We start from the raw sequence: 19,800 nt of genomic DNA, 5'->3' as shown, positions 1-19,800 counted from the left end.
TAACTTTCGAAACCAGATATTTTCACAGTCTTTACGCCATACATTTTTATCTCACATTACAACACTTCTCTATCGTATCAAAGTGTTTTTAATTATATGTGAGTTAGTTTATTTTTATTATATAGAGTATAGTTTTTATTTGCTGAAAAAAATGTAAGCAGCTCAGTGTAATCCCATTCATCCCTTTTCCGCTCATAACAAGTTCCCCTCAGTCACCCTCAGAAGGTATTTTTGTAAACTACTGGAGATGAGCACTAAATAAAGCCAAGTGGCATGCCAGTAAGTCAGCTGTATTTTTGGACGTCAGTGCTATTGTTGTTGTTCTATATATACATAGACAGGTGACTAATGAAAGAAAAAAATACAACATAAAGATGCTGCTTCTCAGACATGGACTAAACCTGGTCCAAGACTGAATTTTTTTTTCAATAGAGATGTTTATTTAATATTTCTTTTAGTCCTGGACTAGGCTTAATCTATGTTCCGGAAGTTTGCCGAGTAAAGTTTCTCAGTAAGACGTTTTTCCAACACATGGAGCCAGAAATGTTCATTGATTCTTGGCATTGATTCTACAAGTCTCTACTGACAGAATTAACGCTATTATAACAAAAGATGTCTGTATTTGGTGTTTTGGTGGCGGAGAGCACTATCTAATTCATACCAGGGTTTGTACAGGTGCTCAAAACCCTTGAAAATGCTTGAATTTTAATATGTTTTCAAGATCTGAGAAGTGCTTGAATTTTAGTTTAAGTGCTTACAAATATAACTGTGTGATGCGATTTATCTATTTATTTTTTAATATTAACTCTGTCAGGTTAGATGACAAGCCAAAGCTACTTACAGAGAGGTGATACATTTTGAAAAATAAAACTTTATGTCAAAAAAGACAATCAGCAGATGCTCTCAGGTTGATTCCAGGTAAATTTTTGTGTGAGGTGTGAGTTTGCGTGAAGAAGGCCAAGTGGTTTCCATTTTTTTGGATGAAACTTTGTGTTCTCCTTTAATTTCTAAAGTTTTTGCTATTTTGAAACATAATTTTAGACATTTATAGCATGATACAATGTATATCATTGATAAAAAGTGAAAAAAGAAAAAAATCATGAGTATATGTATTCCTGTAGATATGTATTTTACCCCAGTGATAAAGTACTGTGCTGGAAGTACTGGAAAAATTGAAAATGACCCTTAAAAGAGCTTGAATTTGATCTTGAAAAATGTGTACAAACCCTGCACACATGTTCAACTGATCTGAGATTCAGTAACTGAACGCTGTGTGTATTTTTCTTGATCATAAAGTGTTCTGTGATGCATTTTAACTTGTGGATGGGGATATTTTTGTCCTAAAGACTCCCACTCCTCTCAAGATCAAAATATTTCATCATAACATGGAGGAAATACTGGTAAGTAACAGTCATTGATCCAGTTGAGCACTTTTTAAAGTCACTTAAACATCAGTCTAATGATTCATTCTTTCTTTTTATTTTATTGAGCTGATTAAGAAAGGGAATTTCTCCCTGGAGATCAATCATGTTAATCTGTATCTGTATCACATACCCCATGAAACCTCAGGTCTTTTCACTACTGATCCAGCTTCCACTTCCATATGTGGTCCCAAATCAGGTACAGACCTGATTTTAATCAATGCGACATCAGTCTGAGCAGTGAGATCAGATTTCATATGACTTTTACGTCACTTTAAATGCAGATTAGTCAGTTCTACACGTTATAAAGTGGTTCAGGTGGAAGTTACACACAAATGCAGTAGTACAATGAATCCAAAACATGTCATTTAAAACACTGGGAATTTTTACTGAGCTGTGACTACTGGAAATACTAGGTTCAAATACACAACTTACTTGTAGAGGAAATGTTTTACTGTTTATTGTTGAAGGCCAGTTCACTACATTGTGTTATTGGCCATATTTATTTAAAAAAAATAATAATAATAATATGAAAGACAAAAATCTGATTTGAGGCTTGATATTTGAATGCAGCCTTAGATATTTTCTTCTTGGATCCAAATCAGAATCAACTGGACTGTTGAGCATCATTATACATGATATGATTCAGTGTTAATTCCTCAGTTGTACCATCTGTGTGTGTTATGATTCTCCACTTATTAATTCAGGCTTTTTCTCATTTGTCACGTGACACTAAGTTCAACACTGTCAAAACTATCAGTCTGACAAGTCATATGTCAAAGGTATTAACTCTCAACCTGCGCCTAATCTGAAAACAAAAGCTTAGTTTACCTGATCCTGTTACAGACACATACTAGTCTGGCTCACTGAGTACCCTGCCGGGAATAAATGTGAATATTTCCGTCACACAGTGTTGAGATTTTTATTCTCAGATCCTCTGAGCCAGACAGTAGCAATTTTTGAAGAAAACACACATTTTTGGGCCATTTTCTTTTGTATGGATTTAGTCATTGTAATTCCACAACACTTCCTGATGTGCACATGCTCTACCAAAACAACTTCTCTCCAGACGCCAGTGTTTTTTTTTTCCCCAACCCAGGATAGCTGAGACTAGAGGAGGTGATCAAGTCTGAACTCAGGACACGGCAGGTCATGAACTGCTGACCGTGGACAGGACAAGTTACATAATTGTCATTTGTGAGTAAATATACTTCTTTTTAAGCCCTACACTATACATGTCTAAGACAGTTTATATTAGTTTCTGTGCAAAATCTACACAGCAGTGATTATTTAGACCAGGGGTGTCAAACTCATTTTAGTTCAGGGGCCGCAAACAGCCTAATATGATATAAAGTGGGCCGGACTAGTAAAATAATATAAATAATAGGATAAGAACTTATAAATAATGTCAACTCCAAAGTTTTTTTTCTATGTTTTTGAGTGAAAAAAAAGTCAAATTCCGTAATGAAAATGTTTTTCATCTACGAACCGTACATGAACATAACATAAACAAATATGGAGTATGTGGAATTGTACCAGTATTCTGCCTCTTACTAAATGTTATGTGTATTTGTAGATCCACTGTGATCTGTAAGTTGTGATGCATATGTATAAATGATGAACTAAGGCGTAATATTGTTCAAATTGCACTTATTTTTCTTACGAATTTTCAGATTATTCACATTTTTTGTAAAAGGCTAGTCTGTAAATGTAAACATTTTTGTGTAATTTTTTTTTTTTTTTTAGACTACAACAAAGAGAAAAATTGTAGTTTTCATTATTTATAGGTTATTATAATAGTATTCTACTGCTCTGACCCACTTGAGATTGAATTGACCTTAAGTGATTCTAACATCCTTGATTGTTTATATCATCAGTGTAATTTCTACATTTCACAAATTCATCCCAGGGGCCAGACTGGACCTTTGGCGGGCCAGTTTTTACCCCCGGGCCACATGTTTGACACCTGTGATTTAGACTGAGTTCATTATTAACGTAATGAATGGTATTAACATTTGGGCAGCAGGACTGGTAAAAAGCCTAGAGCAGGGGTGTCACTCATTTTCTTTCAGGGGCCACATTCAGCCCAGTTTGACCTCCAGTGGGCCACACCACTAAAATAATAGCATAATAGCCTAGAAATAATGACAACTCCAAATTTTTTATATGCAAAAAATAACATTAAAATTTAAAAACATTTACATTTTACAAACTATCCAAACAAAAATGATGTGAATAACCTGAAAAGATTTAAATTTCTGAAGAAAAATAAGAAGAAATAATAAGAAAAATTTGATCAATATTTATACGGGCATCTACCAAGACACAAAACAGGCAGAATATTGTTAAAATTACACTTATTTTTCTTTAGACATTTCAGGTTGTTCGTATTTGTTCAGGTTATTGACATTTTATTGTTAAAGGATATCAGAATTTAATGTTCCTTGCAATAAATCAAAGAGAAAAAAACTGGTGTTACCATTATTTATAGGCATAATGTCATGTTATTTTTTTTCCCATTAAACCAAGAAGAACATTTGGAATCATTATTTATAGGTTCTTATGCTATTATTTTCGACTTTGACGCCCTTGATTGTTAATATCTTCTGCACTTTGAAGTTATCCCACTGGCCGGATTGGCCCCTTTGGTGGGCCGGTTTTGGCCCCCAGGCCTTATGTTTGACACTCCTGGCCTAGAGCATGAACATGAAGAAGGACTGCAGAAAGAAATCTGTAGCGGCTATTTGTCATCAAAATTAAATCAACTAAAAAGTGACTGAACTTAAGACTTTAACATAACTCAAATAACCACTGGATGCACCATGGGTTTGTGGTTTACACAGTCAAAAACACAATGTCCATACCATAGATCTATTTCAAGTGGTTTATTTTAAGGATTTTTGCAGGCAAACAACAACCAAGGCCTTTTGTGCTGGCTCTCCTGCTCGTCCTGTATGTCTTTGTTTGACTGACTGTCTGGTAAAAAAAACCATAGGCCCACCCAGGTGCATGCTGATCTCCTTTAGTGCTGCCTATTTATGCCCAGGTGCCCATGGTCTAAACCACAGGTGTCAAACATGCGGCCCAGGGGCCAAATCCGGCCCGCCAAAGGGTCCAATCTGGCCCGTGAGATGAATTTGTGAAATGCAAAAATTACACTCAAGATATTAACAGTCAATCGTTTTACTTTAGGGCCCATACTTAAAGCCCTACTTTAGTCTCAAGTGGGTCAGATCAGTAAAATACTATCATAAAAACCTACAAATAATGTCAATTCCAAAATTTTCCTCTGTTTTAGCGTAAAAAAAAAAAGTGAAATTACATGAAAATGTGTAAATTTACAAACTAGCCTTTCACAAAAAAATATGAAAAACTAGAAATGTGTTAAGAGAAGTGTAATTTTACTAATATTCTGCCAGTTACGCAAATATTTTGTAAATTTGCAGATCCACTGTGATCTGTAAGTTGTAATGCACATTTACAAATGATAAGCAGAGGCAGAATAGAGTTAAAATTGCACTCATTTTTCTTAATAAATTTCAGTTTTTTCATGGTTGTTCATGTTATTCACATTTTTAAAAGGACAGTTTACAGACGTAAACGTTTCCATAATGTAATTTTACTTTTTTCACTATGAAACACATTGAAATGTTTGGAGTTGGCATTATTTATATATTATTATGTTATTAATTTACTGGTCTGGCCCACTTCAGATCATATTGGGAAGATATGGCCCCTGAACTAAAATGAATGACACCCCTGGTCTAAACCAATAAGAAAACACAAAACAAAAAAGTGCTAAATACTTAAGAATGAAAGCAATAACCATGAAAATCCAAAAATATATTCTAAATGTTAAACAAAAAGACAACCAAAAATAAACAATTAGCAAAAAATACTAAATTAGTAAGCAAAAAAGTAAATTAACTTTGAACAAAAAATTAAATAGACAAATAGCTCCTATACTGATACTTAAACATTTATATATAAATAAATGATCCTCATGTTTCTTTAGTGTTTCTGATTTGAAACACAGCTTATGATAACCAAACAACCAAATTTCAGTAATAATTCAAATAAATAACTATAATAATGTAAACTAATAATTTCCAAAAATAGGGATTTGTCACTAAAACTTAATTTCAGCTGCCTTTCATAAATACATTTAACTACAGGTTAGGGTATGTGCTACAGTCAGTAGTATTATACACATGCCGCCAGTGTTCTATGTAAACATCGTACACACTCATAGTGATTCAGATATACTTGATCATTTAAATATTGTGTTTCTCTCCATATGAGTAGAAATATATAGTTAGTCTTTAAAAAACAGAATTCCATCTGGTTAAGTGTTTCATTTATGTACAGAAGCAGTGTTAGATTTTTCTCAGGATGTGACATGGTTCAACACCTGTTCGAAGTGCAGCCTAGTTACATCTGTAGTGGTTTTTAACGCTACTAGAGCAAATCTTCTGCTAACTCCGTTCACAACACAAGGTTTTACGACTGTTAATGTTGGGTTTTTTTGGTTTTTTTCTCAGCACCTAGGTCTAATGAAACAAAAAACTACTAGCATGCTGATGTTTTTGTAATTTATGGTTTGCAGTAAATCACAGAACAGACACCTTTAATATCATTTAACCAGTTATTTTGTGATTTTTGCCACACAATGTCATGTTTCCTTTACCTCATCTATGAACATGCTTTTTTCATTTTTTTCCTACTCAATATCTAAGTAAAATATAAAAATCTGTGATAAATATTGTAATGATGGAAGTCACATATTTTGTGAAACTGTCAATCATCCATTTTGTCAAACATCATTATCCCAACTACAGTTAAGGCCTCTAGAAACCCAGGGAGAACTCTCCAATAGTAATTGTAATGAGTAAAGATTTAATACAGGAATGATGACTTTTACTGCAAGTGTTATTTGTCATGTTTTCTCAAATTAGTAATAGATAAATAAGATTGTAAATACATTTAATGAGGTTGAAGAAGAACAAAGATCATATTTTGAAATTGAAAAGTTTTCATTTTATTAACACATCTGCCCCGTCACTGCTTTGACAGGAACTAGGAGTTTATATCCAAAGGTCAAACATGGATAAACAAACAAAAAAAAAAAACTACAGGGATTTTGTAATTCTGTATTTATGCCATTACTTCTTCATAAACATGAGCTTAACTTATAAATACAGCTGCATTTGCAATATTACAAGATTGAGTTAGAGTTTTATCTCGCATCATGTAACAAACTTAAGTAATGTGGCTGGTAATCCGGAGAGGGGTGTTCTTATTCAGAGAAGGCATGAGGTTGTTGTGACATAACCTTCCCTTCAGGGACCAGAGTCAGGATAATTGCACAAGTAAGTGGACATCCTCACACAGAACTCCACAGCTTTATTTCAGGATGGTGTCTTCATTTGCTGTAAGGAGTAAAAAGCAACTGGAATTAGTATGTTTTAGATTACACATCCATCTCATCATTTATGTACAATATGATGGCCATTATTGTGTTCTTTTACAGTGTTCTGCAGAGTAAACACACACACCAAGTGATAAAGACATAAAACCAATAGGCACTAATGGTAAATATAGTAAACTACTGCAGTCAAAGCTGCTGCAGAACTATCATTTTTCCAATTGGCTTTAAAAAATAAAATTGACCATTTGTGAACCTCTACTGTGAACTCTATAATAAGCATGAGTAGGCTACCTTCTGCTAGCTGCTTGGCAATGCGCTCCTGCTCCTCGCGGGCCTTCTTTTCTTCCTCCTCGATCCTCCTCTCCTCTGCAGCAATAGGCTTCAGGTGATCTGAGCAAATGAAGAAAAACAGCATTTTTAAGTGATACCTGGTTCCACTGGCAGGGATTTAGTTCACATCTGTCAAAATGACATCAAGTACAGTCACTGTAGCATAAGGCTGTGCAATATGACAAACATTTATATTATGCTCTACAATATATTTCATTACATTAGATACATTTTATTAATTCATATTGTGAGTTTTATTTTGTACCTACAGTTCTAGTGTTCCAAGTTTACATGTGGTAAGTTATTTACCAACATGTGTTAGGCCTTTGCTTGTTTCCTGCCACAATTCAACATTTATACTTCTACAGAACATTGTTTGATTTTAGTACTTTTGACCATATCCGCATTTTAGGTCTATACTTATTTTATTTGCAAATGAACTGAACATTAGAAAAAAAATAAAAACTTTTTTAATGTGTTCAATGGACAATTTGTAGGTTCTAAATGAAACAGAACAATAATGAAATAGAAGTACTCTTCCAAGTGGCTATTCCATTTACTATTTATTTACAGCAAATTATATTTCAATCACCTTAAACAGCATTATCTAGATATATAATGACCTCCTTTTGTTCATATTGCACTGCCCTGCTGTAAAGTGTACTGTCACTTGTCTCATTACTAACTATACATAATTTATCTAGCCGGTATCTTTTATAATACTATAAGATGGTTTAATATTATTATTAGTGTATAGCACTGAGAATTTAGTTACTTCACATTAGGTACATCTATGATTAAATAAAACTCACCATATCTCCTTTTGCCATAAATGATGCCAGCAATCAAAGCTGAGTACCTTGCTGTCTGTAAAGAAAAAAAGATGTAAAGATTGGTGATGCAATTCATTCAGAATATGTGAAGATCAGATTGTACGAAGTAACACAACAAAACGATTAATGCATCTAAATTTCAAATATAAAACATTTTAAATGATCTGTTTTAAATGAAGATAAATGTGCTAAAAACCCAGGTAGTCCATTGACCTCTATAACAACAGACAATGGACCTGACAGATTTCATCTGAACCTCCTGTGTTACTTAAAATGCAGTATTTGATTTGACATGCAATTTTATAATGTGCAACCTAAGATCCCTCACTGTTTTCATCAAAACGAACCTGGGGGGGACACAGCTTTCTCTATTGCTGTCCCAACCCTCTGGAACTCTCTCCCACCTACCATCCGACATTGCTCCGACCTTAACACCTTGAAATCCCTTTTAAAAACTAACTTACTTAAGATTGCTTTTAATGTTTAACTGTTTTATATTTATATACCTGCCTTCTGCACATGCTTTTATCTGTCTTTAATGTGTTTGATTTCTGATTTTATCTGCTGTATGTAAAGTGTCTTTGAGTTCCATGAAAGCGCTATTCAAATCAAATGTATTATTATTATTATTATTATTATCATTATTATTATTAACACTAGACTGTCGGACGCGGTAAAGATAATGTACACTGCAATTTATATATCATTTAAATACTGAATGGTCTGCAATTCTCATTTTGAGGGGGATGTTAAAATATACTATTTCCAAAAAGTCAGAAGTTCGTGAGTTCCCAGAGACGGCAACCACCAGCTAAATAAAGCTACGTCGTTTCAATGGAACCGCTGTTAGCAGGATAATTAGCATCGTCAAGGGTGTCGTTCCCAGAATGGACGTTTTACTACACAATATCTTTGAACTGATGCAATATTACAAATCAAACACAGCAGGATTTTATTTATTTATGTGAGTACACTCAATGTCACCACATCAGTTCATGCAAATGTAAGCGCTAGCAGTTAGCTAGCTAGCATGCTAAAGTTAGCAAGTTCGCGTGCTCCGTGAAGGTGAGCTGATAAACTGAATGCATTTGTGATTTTTGAGCAAAACTTATATAAGCCGATTTTATTACACGCTCTGCATCACTAACCTTAATCAAAGGTGACACAGCAACTGGAGGAGCCATAGTGTAACAGCAGGTTGACAGCTAACAACAGAGGTGACTTTACCACTGCAGAGGACCGTGGGAGAGGAGACTTCTTCTTCTGTGGTGTTTAATGACATCCGGTATTAAGTTTGTAACATTGCTGCCACCTTGTGGATTGTTCTCTTCATTGCATGCTTTAATAGTTGCGTAGAATAAATGTAAAACTGTGAAGTCTGACCTCAGGGCAGTGATGGGAGGAGATTAGATCCTAATAATACCACACTGTGAAAATACTCCTTTACAAGTAAAAATTCTATATTCAAAATCTTATGTAAATAAACAAATTTAATTATTCACAGTAAATTGTACTTAAAGTGTGAAAAGCAAAAGTAGTAATTGTGCTGTAAATAATCAAGATAAGTGTTTTAGTAATATATGATGTTCTGGGGTTCCTTTTTCCACTGCATTAATGTGTATGTTGCATTTTACTATGGTGCATCTTTGGGTTTGATTTAATGGTCATTTTAACTTCATGTATGGTAATGCATTATATTGTGTAAGAGAGCAGCAACAGTTCATTGAATGATTGTTAACTGCTAAATTAGTAGACTGTTAATAAATCATTGGTTTCTATTTGTTTATTTATTTATTTACAGAAAAAAAAGTCAAAATTGTCTGATTCTAGTTTCATAAATATGAATGTTTTCTGTGTAGGAGTGTCATCTTGAGCTTTGAGATTCAATTTTTCCCAATTTATCAAATTTTTCAAACAATTAATATAAACTATACAGTAATCAATAATGAGAATAATCATCATTTGTAGCTCTACAATAACATTATTACATATTTGTGCGTATATGTGTGCATATCCACTACCTAATCATCTATCCAGGAAAAGTCAACCTTTCAGGAGGTAATGAAATTAGCCATGTTTTCAGCTTTGTGACAATGCATTTTCCAATTGATCCAAAAGTCTACTTTGCTTGAGAAGTAGGGGAATTACTGCAAATATTCAGCTTCAACACATTTGGAAATGAGATGTATTTTTACTTGAATAAAAGGAGATGAAAATTTCTAATGTGAAAAGTAAGTAAAGACAAATATAGTGTAGTAAAAAGTTCAGTATTGGCTACTGTGATATAATGGCGTATGATTATAAAGTTATAAAATCCCAAGTAAAGTATAAGGGCCTCAAATAAGTGTTGTACTTTGTTGAAAGTACGCTTGTTGCATTAATTATTTTCTATTTACTATTTAGTCATTTTTCAAATATACCTGTGATGCATCTGGTTTGTTGTGTGGTTAAACTGTAAAAATTAAGTTAGGTCTAATATTTTATCCACATGTACTGGTATTGGTGTCATATTTTTTACAAACTTGGCTATGAACACCAGCTTTAGTCTAAATTCTCACTTGTTGGAGGAGTTTTATCTGTCTTGCAGTTGATGTCCACTAGTACACACTTTACAGATATCCATTTGTGCATCACTTTAAAAATGACTTTTGTCCCCTTGGGCTGGTCTCTGTTATCACTCATTGAAGTAAAAACAGGACACATTAGTGAAGGTTTGCAGTATTGCAGGTCGTCCAGCAGAGGTCAGTAGTGGTTCATTCTGAGTCTGTGTTGGACTGAAGCTACATGAGAAGACTGTCAATGAAGAGAAGATTTTTATGAGCAGTGTTTATTAAAAACAGTATCAAACTGCATTGTGTGACTTACTTGCAAGCGTTGCGAGTAAACCCCACTGCATAATGCGCAGAAATAACATAGCATACAAAGACAGTACAAGCAGCAGTGGCATTAAAATATGAAGCACTCATTACAAACCCACTGAGCAGCCTGTGGAAGTAGACAAGATTCATAACACTGCAGCTGCACCTAGAATGGATTTTATAGTTTTATTCAGACCTACGTTTATTCATGTTTATTTGCAGCTGAAACAAGTAAGGCTATGAGAGCTGTGGCTGTAATTAGACAGACTTTTCATTCATTCTTTAATGCTTCGTAACAAATCACCATGACAAAGTTTAACCTCATATAGTGTCTTGGCATTATTACAGTTTCCTTGTGCTGTTTACTTCAGTGACATTATTAAACCCATTCTGCACAACAAAGTGTGGCACACCAAATAAGAATTCATATATATTCTTAGACTTTGTGGGTTGAAAGATCACTTGAGCATACAGTATAATATGGGTTAGTAATAGTGGAAGGTAAATCTTAATAAATATAAAAGTGTAAGTACTTTCAGTTTTGTATTTCTCAGTGTAACTCTTTATGCCTGTGTCCATTAAGTTAAAAAAAAATATATATATATATATATATATATATATATATATATATATATATATATATATATATATATATATATATATATATATATATATATATATATATATATATATATATATATATATATATATATGTAGTTTACTGTGTACAAAAACAAGACCTGTTTTAATCCCAGATCTCCCTGGTTCATTTCACACAGAACTGACCATAAAACACCCAACTTTGTAAACGCATCATGACCAAACAGTCAAAACCTTCTCATTCATAATTTACAGCAATGCATTGCTTCATATGATCCACAGCAGCAGCTTTAACTGCTCCACCCCTGCAACATAATCACATGAATTTTTACATAATTTTGCAAACACACATGCAACAGAGTTATATGTAAAACAAACAGTGACAAAAAAAATATCAGTTTGGGTGACATTGCCGCTTTCCAAAGATCTGGTTGAGTGATTGGAGTGTCCTCTTGGCGAATCTAATCTTCCCTCGTTTCTTCAGAGAGGCAGTGTACTGATTGGACTTGAGTTTAGAGTAATAATCAGAGAATTTGTTGAAGAGGATGGAAATGGGCAGGCCATTGAGGATAATTCCAAAAGCGATGCAGATGAAAGCGAAGATTCGGCCCAGTACGGTCTCTGGGTAGACGTCTCCGTAGCCCACAGTGGAGATGCTGACCTGCAGACGAGAAAAATCAGTCAGTTCCACTAGAAAACATGGATCACAAGCCTAAGAAGATAAATATTTCAGTATTTAGATACCACTGTGTAACTCAAAATGAGTAAAACAGCTCAATGTATTCAGTACACAATAGATACAAGAAAAAGTCCTTATTGCTTTTAATTATATAAGTATATATATTGCCAATTATCTCAGTAATGTCAGCTTCATTATGGTGGACAAATGAAAATGATTAGAATGATCTCACTGCTGACAATTAAACCTTATTAAACTATTAAAGTAACTGTGGGTGCTGATTGTGGACTGTAAACGTTAATTCCATTCCTTTCCTTGTGTCCTGTCTTTTCTTTACTGTCTGTTATTGAATCAAGACCAAAAAAATCCTGTTTAGTGTGTATTTTATATAATACATTTCCAGGCCTGTTCAAATCAATGTAATCATATTAATATTAATTAATGCAGCCTATGTTTTGGTGCCTCATTTTCAATATACTGAAGTAAAATAATCAAAATAACATATCAAATAGTGATTTAAGGAAAAATAATACATTTAATTCACTAAAATCTTAAATAATAATAACTGCTGTCCTGGAAAAACAAAACAATTAAGAAGACATAGAAGTAGAATGTGATAGAACTGAGTCACTGATGTGATCATATCTGCTTCTACATATTCATTCTTCCTGCAAAAAAAAAAGTGTATTGCTAAACTCTGTCTTCTTTGCATTGTAATGATACTGTTTTACATTAAGAGACGCAAATACATTTTTACTGAATTCCTTTAATGTTTTAGTTCTTCTCCTTAGGCTAGGTTGAATAGAGCTCTCATTTATTCCTTATATCTTCTGTAATCTTCAAATCTTCTATTTATGCTGTCTTATGATTATTTATATATTTTTAAAGTTTCCTGTTGTTTTAAATGCATTTACACTTTGTAAAGCACTTTGCATTGCCTTTTTGTCAAAATGTGTACACATAAATCAATATATTATCTATATTTATTTATTTATTTTGCCAGTTTTACTAGTTTTCATCCTTTCTTTTATGGATACAATCAATACTAATCAGTTTGTCTGACTTGATTAGGATGTATTTTCACTATGGTCAGATTGGTGAAAGATTTATAAGAATGAATTATCAGGTTCAAGTCCTGTTAACAGAAAAAACTGATGTGAAAAACAGGGGATCCACTCAGTTAAGACCATGAAGATGTCACACCACTGTTCTGCTTCTGCTCAATGACAAGAGTCCACTACTATGATTACAAGGATTATCATTTCCTTCCCCTGGATTAGAAGTAAGAGTGTTCGACTCAAACAGAGAGGGGAGTGACCTGTTGCCGGGTTTATTCATGGCAACAAGCAGACCGGTTAATTAAAGGGTTGTGTTCACTGCACACAGTCAATAACCAGGCTATCACACTCTTTTGGATAAAGTTCCCTGTAAAGACACTGGACAGAACTTGAATCTTTGTCTGACTGGCTGTTAAGTCTTACATGTCACAGAATGTGGAGATACATTCTGCAGAATCTGGAGTGCAATCTAATAACATTACAGCACTGACACACCATTAAAGTTCTATGTAGGTATTTCAGGGTTTGGACATTTAATATTACTTACTTAAACAGGTTACTTCAGTTTGTGACTTAGGTCAGTGATACACTTTCTCATATTAAGACGTGCTTGTTGTCTGTTTTTTGTATTATCTTTAAAATTGCTGCGAGTCTTCTACATTTTCAGACTCAACCTCCTGCTCTTTCAGCCTATCAGACTTTATATAGATAAACTCACCGCTGCCCACCACCATGCATGAGGAATGCTGGTGAAGTTTGTGCGTGGCATGTCATGCTCCACAGTGTAAACCATAGCAGAGAAGCTGAAGATTCCCATGGCGATGAAGAGGAAGAGGCAGCCCACTTGTTGGTAGCACTGCCGCAGAGTGAAGCCGAACGCCCTCAGACCTGTGGAGTGTCGTGCCAGCTTCAGGATACGAAATATACGCATTAGTCTCATGATCCGCAGAACTTGCCCTAACTTTCCCACCTGCCCCACTGCCTGCATGTCAGCCTCATGTTTCACATAGTTCTCATCACTATCAAAAAACTCCAGGATGGCCTGTAGGTACTGAGGGAGGATGGCAATCAGGTCCACGGTGTTTAGCACACTCCTGCTGAAGGATCTGAGGTCAGGAGTGGACACCAGACGGAGCACAAACTCCATGGTGAAGAAAGCAATGCACATGGACTCTACGTATTCCCAGTATGTTTTACCGCTGAGCTGACCTGTGGCAGTTCTGTACTGCATCTCCTCCACAGTGTTGAGGGTCATGGCCACCAGAGAGATCAGGACAAACAGGCTGGAGGCCACCGCCATCAGCTTGGCCTTGACAGATGAAAATGGCTTCTCCATTAAATTCCAAATAGCTCGTCTCCTATGACCCATGAACATGTCTTGGAAGAGTTCCTCATTCTCCTCGATCTCCACCTCGGCCTCCAGCTCCCTCTGGATTTTCAGTTGGTCGTTCAGCTCGTCCTGCCTCTCCTCAAAGGAGATGCGGCAGCAGCGGTGGGTGTTCTTAATCCTCACACCCCAGTAGTTGATTTCCTCCAGGAAGTTACGGGGACATAACTCATCTCTGATCCACAACACACCAGTCCTGTAGAAGTTGAAGATGCTGTGGAAGACGTCCGGATCCCTGTCAAAAAAATACTCATTGCTGGTCACAATGTAATCATCACACAGGTCCAGCTTCAGGTTGTGGTCGGTGTAGGTGGCCAGGCGTCCTATTCTAGTCTTGGGGTACTTGGCAGCCATCTTGTAGGCTATCTTATAGGGCTTCCCTCCAACATTGATGTTAATTACATAGTTCTTCTTGGAGGGTGACATCTGTTTGGAGAGGCTGAATGGAGGGTAGTCATCCTCGTCATCTTCATACTCTGCATAAATGTCGTAGATGTCCCTGCTCAGCTCCTGCATGGAGTTCCATGTCTTCACACAGCTTTCTTTGGCTAATGGATAAACTACCTCTGAAGGTCTTCGATCTGTGTCACTGACTTTGTAATTGGGGAACAGACTTTGTCTCCTGTTCCACAAGTTGACCATCTTGCTGGTGCTCCCCATGTCGATCCCCCCGACTACACAGCAGACAGAGCACACAGACTTCCCAGCATTACTGCCGTCTAATACCCCTTTACCTAAGCACGGAGGACATGAGCAGGATGCCTCATGGCCCCATTAATGTTGCTGACTGAGAGGATCTGATGCTTACAGGACATCTAAATACCATTATCCCCTGCTGAGCTCCCAGACTGACATGGCATTGGCTGTGGGGTATATCTCAACCAATGCCCATCATAAATTCAACACTATAAATAACTTAAAAAGGTGGTAACTAATGCATATAACTACAGAAAACATAAAGGCATTAATAGAAAATAACATCTGTGGTGTTGTTGTTGTTTTGTTTTTTTTTGTGGATGTGTATGCATGTGTCATGTATTAATCTTCTTGCAATCCCTACAGATTATTCAAACAAAGTCATATATGATTGGAAAATACTATCACGTGTCTTGTCTCGTACGTGTTGCCTGGTATTCACTATAATGATTATTTAATGCTACATTACTGAATTCTTGACATTTCATTCTACTTATCTTTAAAACCTGTCTATGAATTATTTATGTTGGTTAATATTTTGTAGACCTTCAAGATTCCTATAGTGACGGGAACAATGAGAGGCTGGTACATAAAAGAGGATAAGGCTTTAAGCGTTAGCCTACTTCCTGATTGGGTGGGGGGGGTAGAGGATTTCTTGGACATAAAGTGAGACATGAAGGCCACAGACTCAGAAATAATCCTTTGTCTTTACATTAAAACTCGGTAGATCTGTCAGTTGTAAGGCAATGGTATATTTTGGCATGATTTCAGCAAACCGGTAGCATTTTTACTCAAAAAAAGTTAAATAGCTAACATAAATTTGGTTTTAACTGAATCCTCTTATTAGTCCCGATTAAAGTGCTCTCTGACCAGAGATGTCACCCTCCCACTGACGGTACTATGAGTCATCAGTCGGTTTATTCAACTTTATTTACCTTCCTTGTGTCAATCACAGCAGACTGGTTAAAATAATTGAGGAGGATTAAACCTGTTAAAGCAGTGACATTTAAGTAGAGCTACCAGACTAATGCTAGTCTTGTTAGTAAAGTGTGCCGTAAGAACAGGTGATGAACTGGGTTTGGCATGCAAAAAACAGGCTGTTGAAGAAAAGAAAAGGGGAGAATGAATGATCAGAATTACAATTCAGAACCAGTAGTGTATGTTATTAGAGCCACTGCAGATTTAAGACGCTTAATGGATCTCTTGTCTTTTGATTCTCTATAAATGCAAACTTATGATAAGCAGCATCTGTGGATATTCATGACTTTGTTTGGTAGAAGTGTCCCAAAATTCACATTTCAGTTTAACACAATACAATCACAAATTGTTAGGTTATTATTAAACAAAAAGAGTTTAAGATATTTTTCTTTTTTAACCGTATTCAACAAGTCTTCCTGAATCGATCTACTAATGGCCTTGGAAGCAGGGTTGCAAAAATAAATCTACATCTCCATCCTTGAATTTCACAAAGATTGATATCTGCTCTCAAGGTCTCCAGTTTCCTGTCAGTCAATAACTATTGTTTGCAAAGATTTACGGATCAAATTCAGTAAAGTCCCTTCAAAGCAGCTTAGTAAAACAAGAATGCAGGATATAATCCTTTCTGTAGCTTTATAAATCCTTCTGTCCTGTCCATTCTCTCTTATTTACAGCTGTAAAATCTAAACACAGATTGTTCTATAACGGTAAAAGCATGCTTTAACCTGACCTTTGCTGATGTGCTTACAGTTAAAACATGCAGTGCCTGCTCAAATACACTAAGACACAGTGTGGTTTGATTATATTATTTATAATCTAGTATAAAGTAAAATCTATAGCTGCAGTGATGTTTGCTCTGAGTAAAATACATCTGAACAGAGAACCAAGGAAAGAGTTGGGATTTTTAGGTCTTCTAGAAATGCATGTTGAAACTGTTTATGTAATTCTGCTGTGACTGATGCTCTATTTTTTTTACCTGGATGTCTTTGTATTGTTGTGCAGACCATGGGTTCCTAAACTTCCCTAAATTGAAATTTGCTATTGGTATCGATATACTTCATTAATCCCTAGCAGGAAATGTAATGATGCCATGAGTTTTACATTCTTTTCTGACTTCCCTACCATTAAAACAATGTTTCATCATGTTTTCAGTGTAGATTCAGGAGAGGTGAGCACACAGCAAAACACTCCTCTTCTATTCAAACTGAGGAAATTAATCCATATATCACAGTATGACAAGAAAACTGGTCCCCAACCTGTTTTGAGTCCTGATCCTAAATTTGGAAAAGGCAGGTGCAGACAATTTTTTGAACCACCACTGAAAGGAACACACAAATCATTTTAAGGATGAAGAATTGGTTTTAGGATGAAAATTGAAATTTTGGGTGGGTATTCTGTTTAAAGCAAATGACTTGGAAATGCATTGTCAGTGTGTACCCACAAAGACAGTGAAACGCAGGTGTGTGTGTGTGTGTGTGTGTGTGCGCGTGCGTGCGTGCGTGCGTGCGTGCGTGTGTGTGTGTGTGTATGTAGAGTAAGCCTGATTGGTGTAATTAATTACATCTTTGCTTTTCCTGCTGGGTGACACATGTCCAATCTGTTGTGGAGGGGAAACACAAACTACCAAAGGGGAAAAGGCTGACGTTGGTGTGATTAGTGTGTGAATGTCCAAGTGTGGATGTGTGTGACAGGAGGAACTGATAGACATCAACATGGCAAAGGATCATGAGACACCTGTGGAGGACCATGTGAGGCACAGAAAAGGTTAGTGTATTTATTTATTTTTGCCATTTTTACATTTAAGAGAGTCTTGCCTAAAGATTTTGATGTTTTTTGGCGTTGTGTCCTTTCAGTGTATTATAATAAGAGATCTGAGACAAAACAAGAAACCTATCAACTTCTGTGGACTCTGTTATGGGGCTGTGGAATTCCTACCTGTGGCAGACTTTAGCTAATGAGAAGTGGGTTCAGACAGATTGAAGGATTAAATATGGGTCTGACGACTGTCATTTCTGATTCACTCAGAGGAGACACTACTAGTTCTTTTATCCTTGGTGGCTTTGAGGAAAATATTAATGTTTTGGTTTGGACAAAGTGGAGAAAGCTGCAGAAAGAAGTAGTATCCCCCCAAATTGTGGTGCCCTATCTGTTGGTTTATGTTGTGTATATGCTATATTTAGGATATTTTTGCTGTTTTTCTTCCCTTTATAGAGCCATGCACCTTTTTTAGCTGTATATCCTTACATGTTATGTGTACTATCACCAGTATTGATATCTTAAAATAAATCCATCAGTTCTGTTTACAGCTCAAAATAATACATTAAAGTGTTTATTGTCATTTTAATCATAGCCTGTTACATTTGGAGAGTTATTGCCTAAATAATATAATTTTGTTATATATTAATATGTACAATATAGCTGATTGTTAGGTTGCTTTGACAGATTAATTTCCTAATTTAAGATGTAAAATACAGGCTCACAATAAATGTTGTGGGTTATGCAAAATGTAGCTGATTTGTGTAAAAAAGGATTGAAAATGTAGCTTTAGTGTTTAATCTCACCACAGTTGTTTGCATCATTTGAGACAGTGCAGCTTACGAAGGTGACACTATTGCATTCATTATAAATACGACACGGATTTGAATACTCATAGCACTTTCCATTGCGGAGTCTCACCTTACAGATGCAGAGTTTTAGCGGCACAGTGGGCCCAGTGTAACTGAAAGCTGTGTAAAGTTACATGTACTACAATGAGGCCAGAGATGGTGCGATTGTGCAAAAATAAAAGCACTACATGTGAGTGACAGATAAGAAACTGTGCAATAAACTGCAAATAATAGTATATCGAAAGGATGGACAAGATTTAATATATATACACAGTGTGCTATATAAAAGCATTATTGTTATATTGTGGCTGATAACAAATAAACAGAAATCAGATTTTGATGGTGGTAAGCATCCTTCTAATATGTAATAGAAGGATGTTTGCATGAATATCAGTAATGTAGTTAGTGCTTTTGTTGAAATGTAAGAGGCAACAAAACAGTGTAAAAATATTATTTTCCAGGTAAAAGGCCTGCATTCAAACCCTTAAGTACAAAATCATAGAATATGTATAATTATCATCAAAATACACTCAAAAGTAAAAGTGCAGGATGACGTATATCTGCATAACCTGATCATTACTGATGCGTTAATGTGTTCATATTTAATGTTGGTAACCATGGGGCTTATTTTAACAGCTATATTTAATGTTAAGCAGTTTAATCATTAATACTGTATGACCTTTTTTAAATTATTATTTCATCTTATTAACAAAATTCATCTTCTTCTTACGGTACTTGTAATAAATGGGATTGTGGTCAAAAGTTTTGGTAGTGACTGAAATGGATTCTTTGCTTAAATATGAGTTATTTGTCTTTGAAACCTGAATAATGCTTCCATTGTTGAATGTACCTCTAAAACATGTGGAAATTAAAAAGAGAGAAAGAATTTTATGTCATTCCCAAAATGTTTGGTCACAGCTGTACAG

At 35.4% G+C, this 19,800-nt stretch overlaps 1 protein-coding gene and 1 long non-coding RNA gene across 2 annotated transcripts; both read right to left on the bottom strand.

The window, feature by feature from the left end:
- Positions 1–6,435: 6,435 nt before the first annotated feature.
- On the bottom strand, positions 6,436–9,305 carry LOC115425938 (uncharacterized). Its single transcript, XR_003936291.1, has 4 exons — positions 9,161–9,305; positions 7,992–8,046; positions 7,141–7,239; positions 6,436–6,850 (listed from the first exon to the last, which is right to left on the bottom strand). It is a non-coding gene; the product is annotated as an uncharacterized LOC115425938 (long non-coding RNA).
- Positions 9,306–11,596: 2,291 nt separating this feature from the next.
- LOC115425933 (potassium voltage-gated channel subfamily V member 2-like) lies at positions 11,597–15,388 on the bottom strand. Its single transcript, XM_030143817.1, has 2 exons — positions 13,926–15,388; positions 11,597–12,131 (listed from the first exon to the last, which is right to left on the bottom strand). Exons 1-2 carry the CDS (start codon positions 15,252–15,254, stop codon positions 11,865–11,867), a joined length of 1,596 nt encoding a protein of 531 aa, XP_029999677.1. The 5' UTR covers positions 15,255–15,388; the 3' UTR covers positions 11,597–11,864.
- Between the last annotated feature and the right edge of the window lie 4,412 nt (positions 15,389–19,800).

The sequence above is a fragment of the Sphaeramia orbicularis genome, chromosome 9 (genome assembly GCF_902148855.1).
Source record: "Sphaeramia orbicularis chromosome 9, fSphaOr1.1, whole genome shotgun sequence".
In the NCBI taxonomy this organism is placed as follows: Eukaryota; Metazoa; Chordata; class Actinopteri; order Kurtiformes; family Apogonidae; genus Sphaeramia; species Sphaeramia orbicularis.
This window is presented reverse-complemented; position numbering and strand designations above follow the sequence as displayed.

Coding starts and splice junctions, on each gene's coding strand:
- LOC115425933 (XM_030143817.1), bottom strand. CDS start 15,254: ATGGGGAGCACCAGCAAGATGGTCAACTTGTGGAACAGGAGACAAAGT. Junction 12,132..13,925: donor ATGCATGGTGGTGGGCAGCG/GTGAGTTTATCT, acceptor TCTCGTCTGCAG/GTCAGCATCTCCACTGTGGG.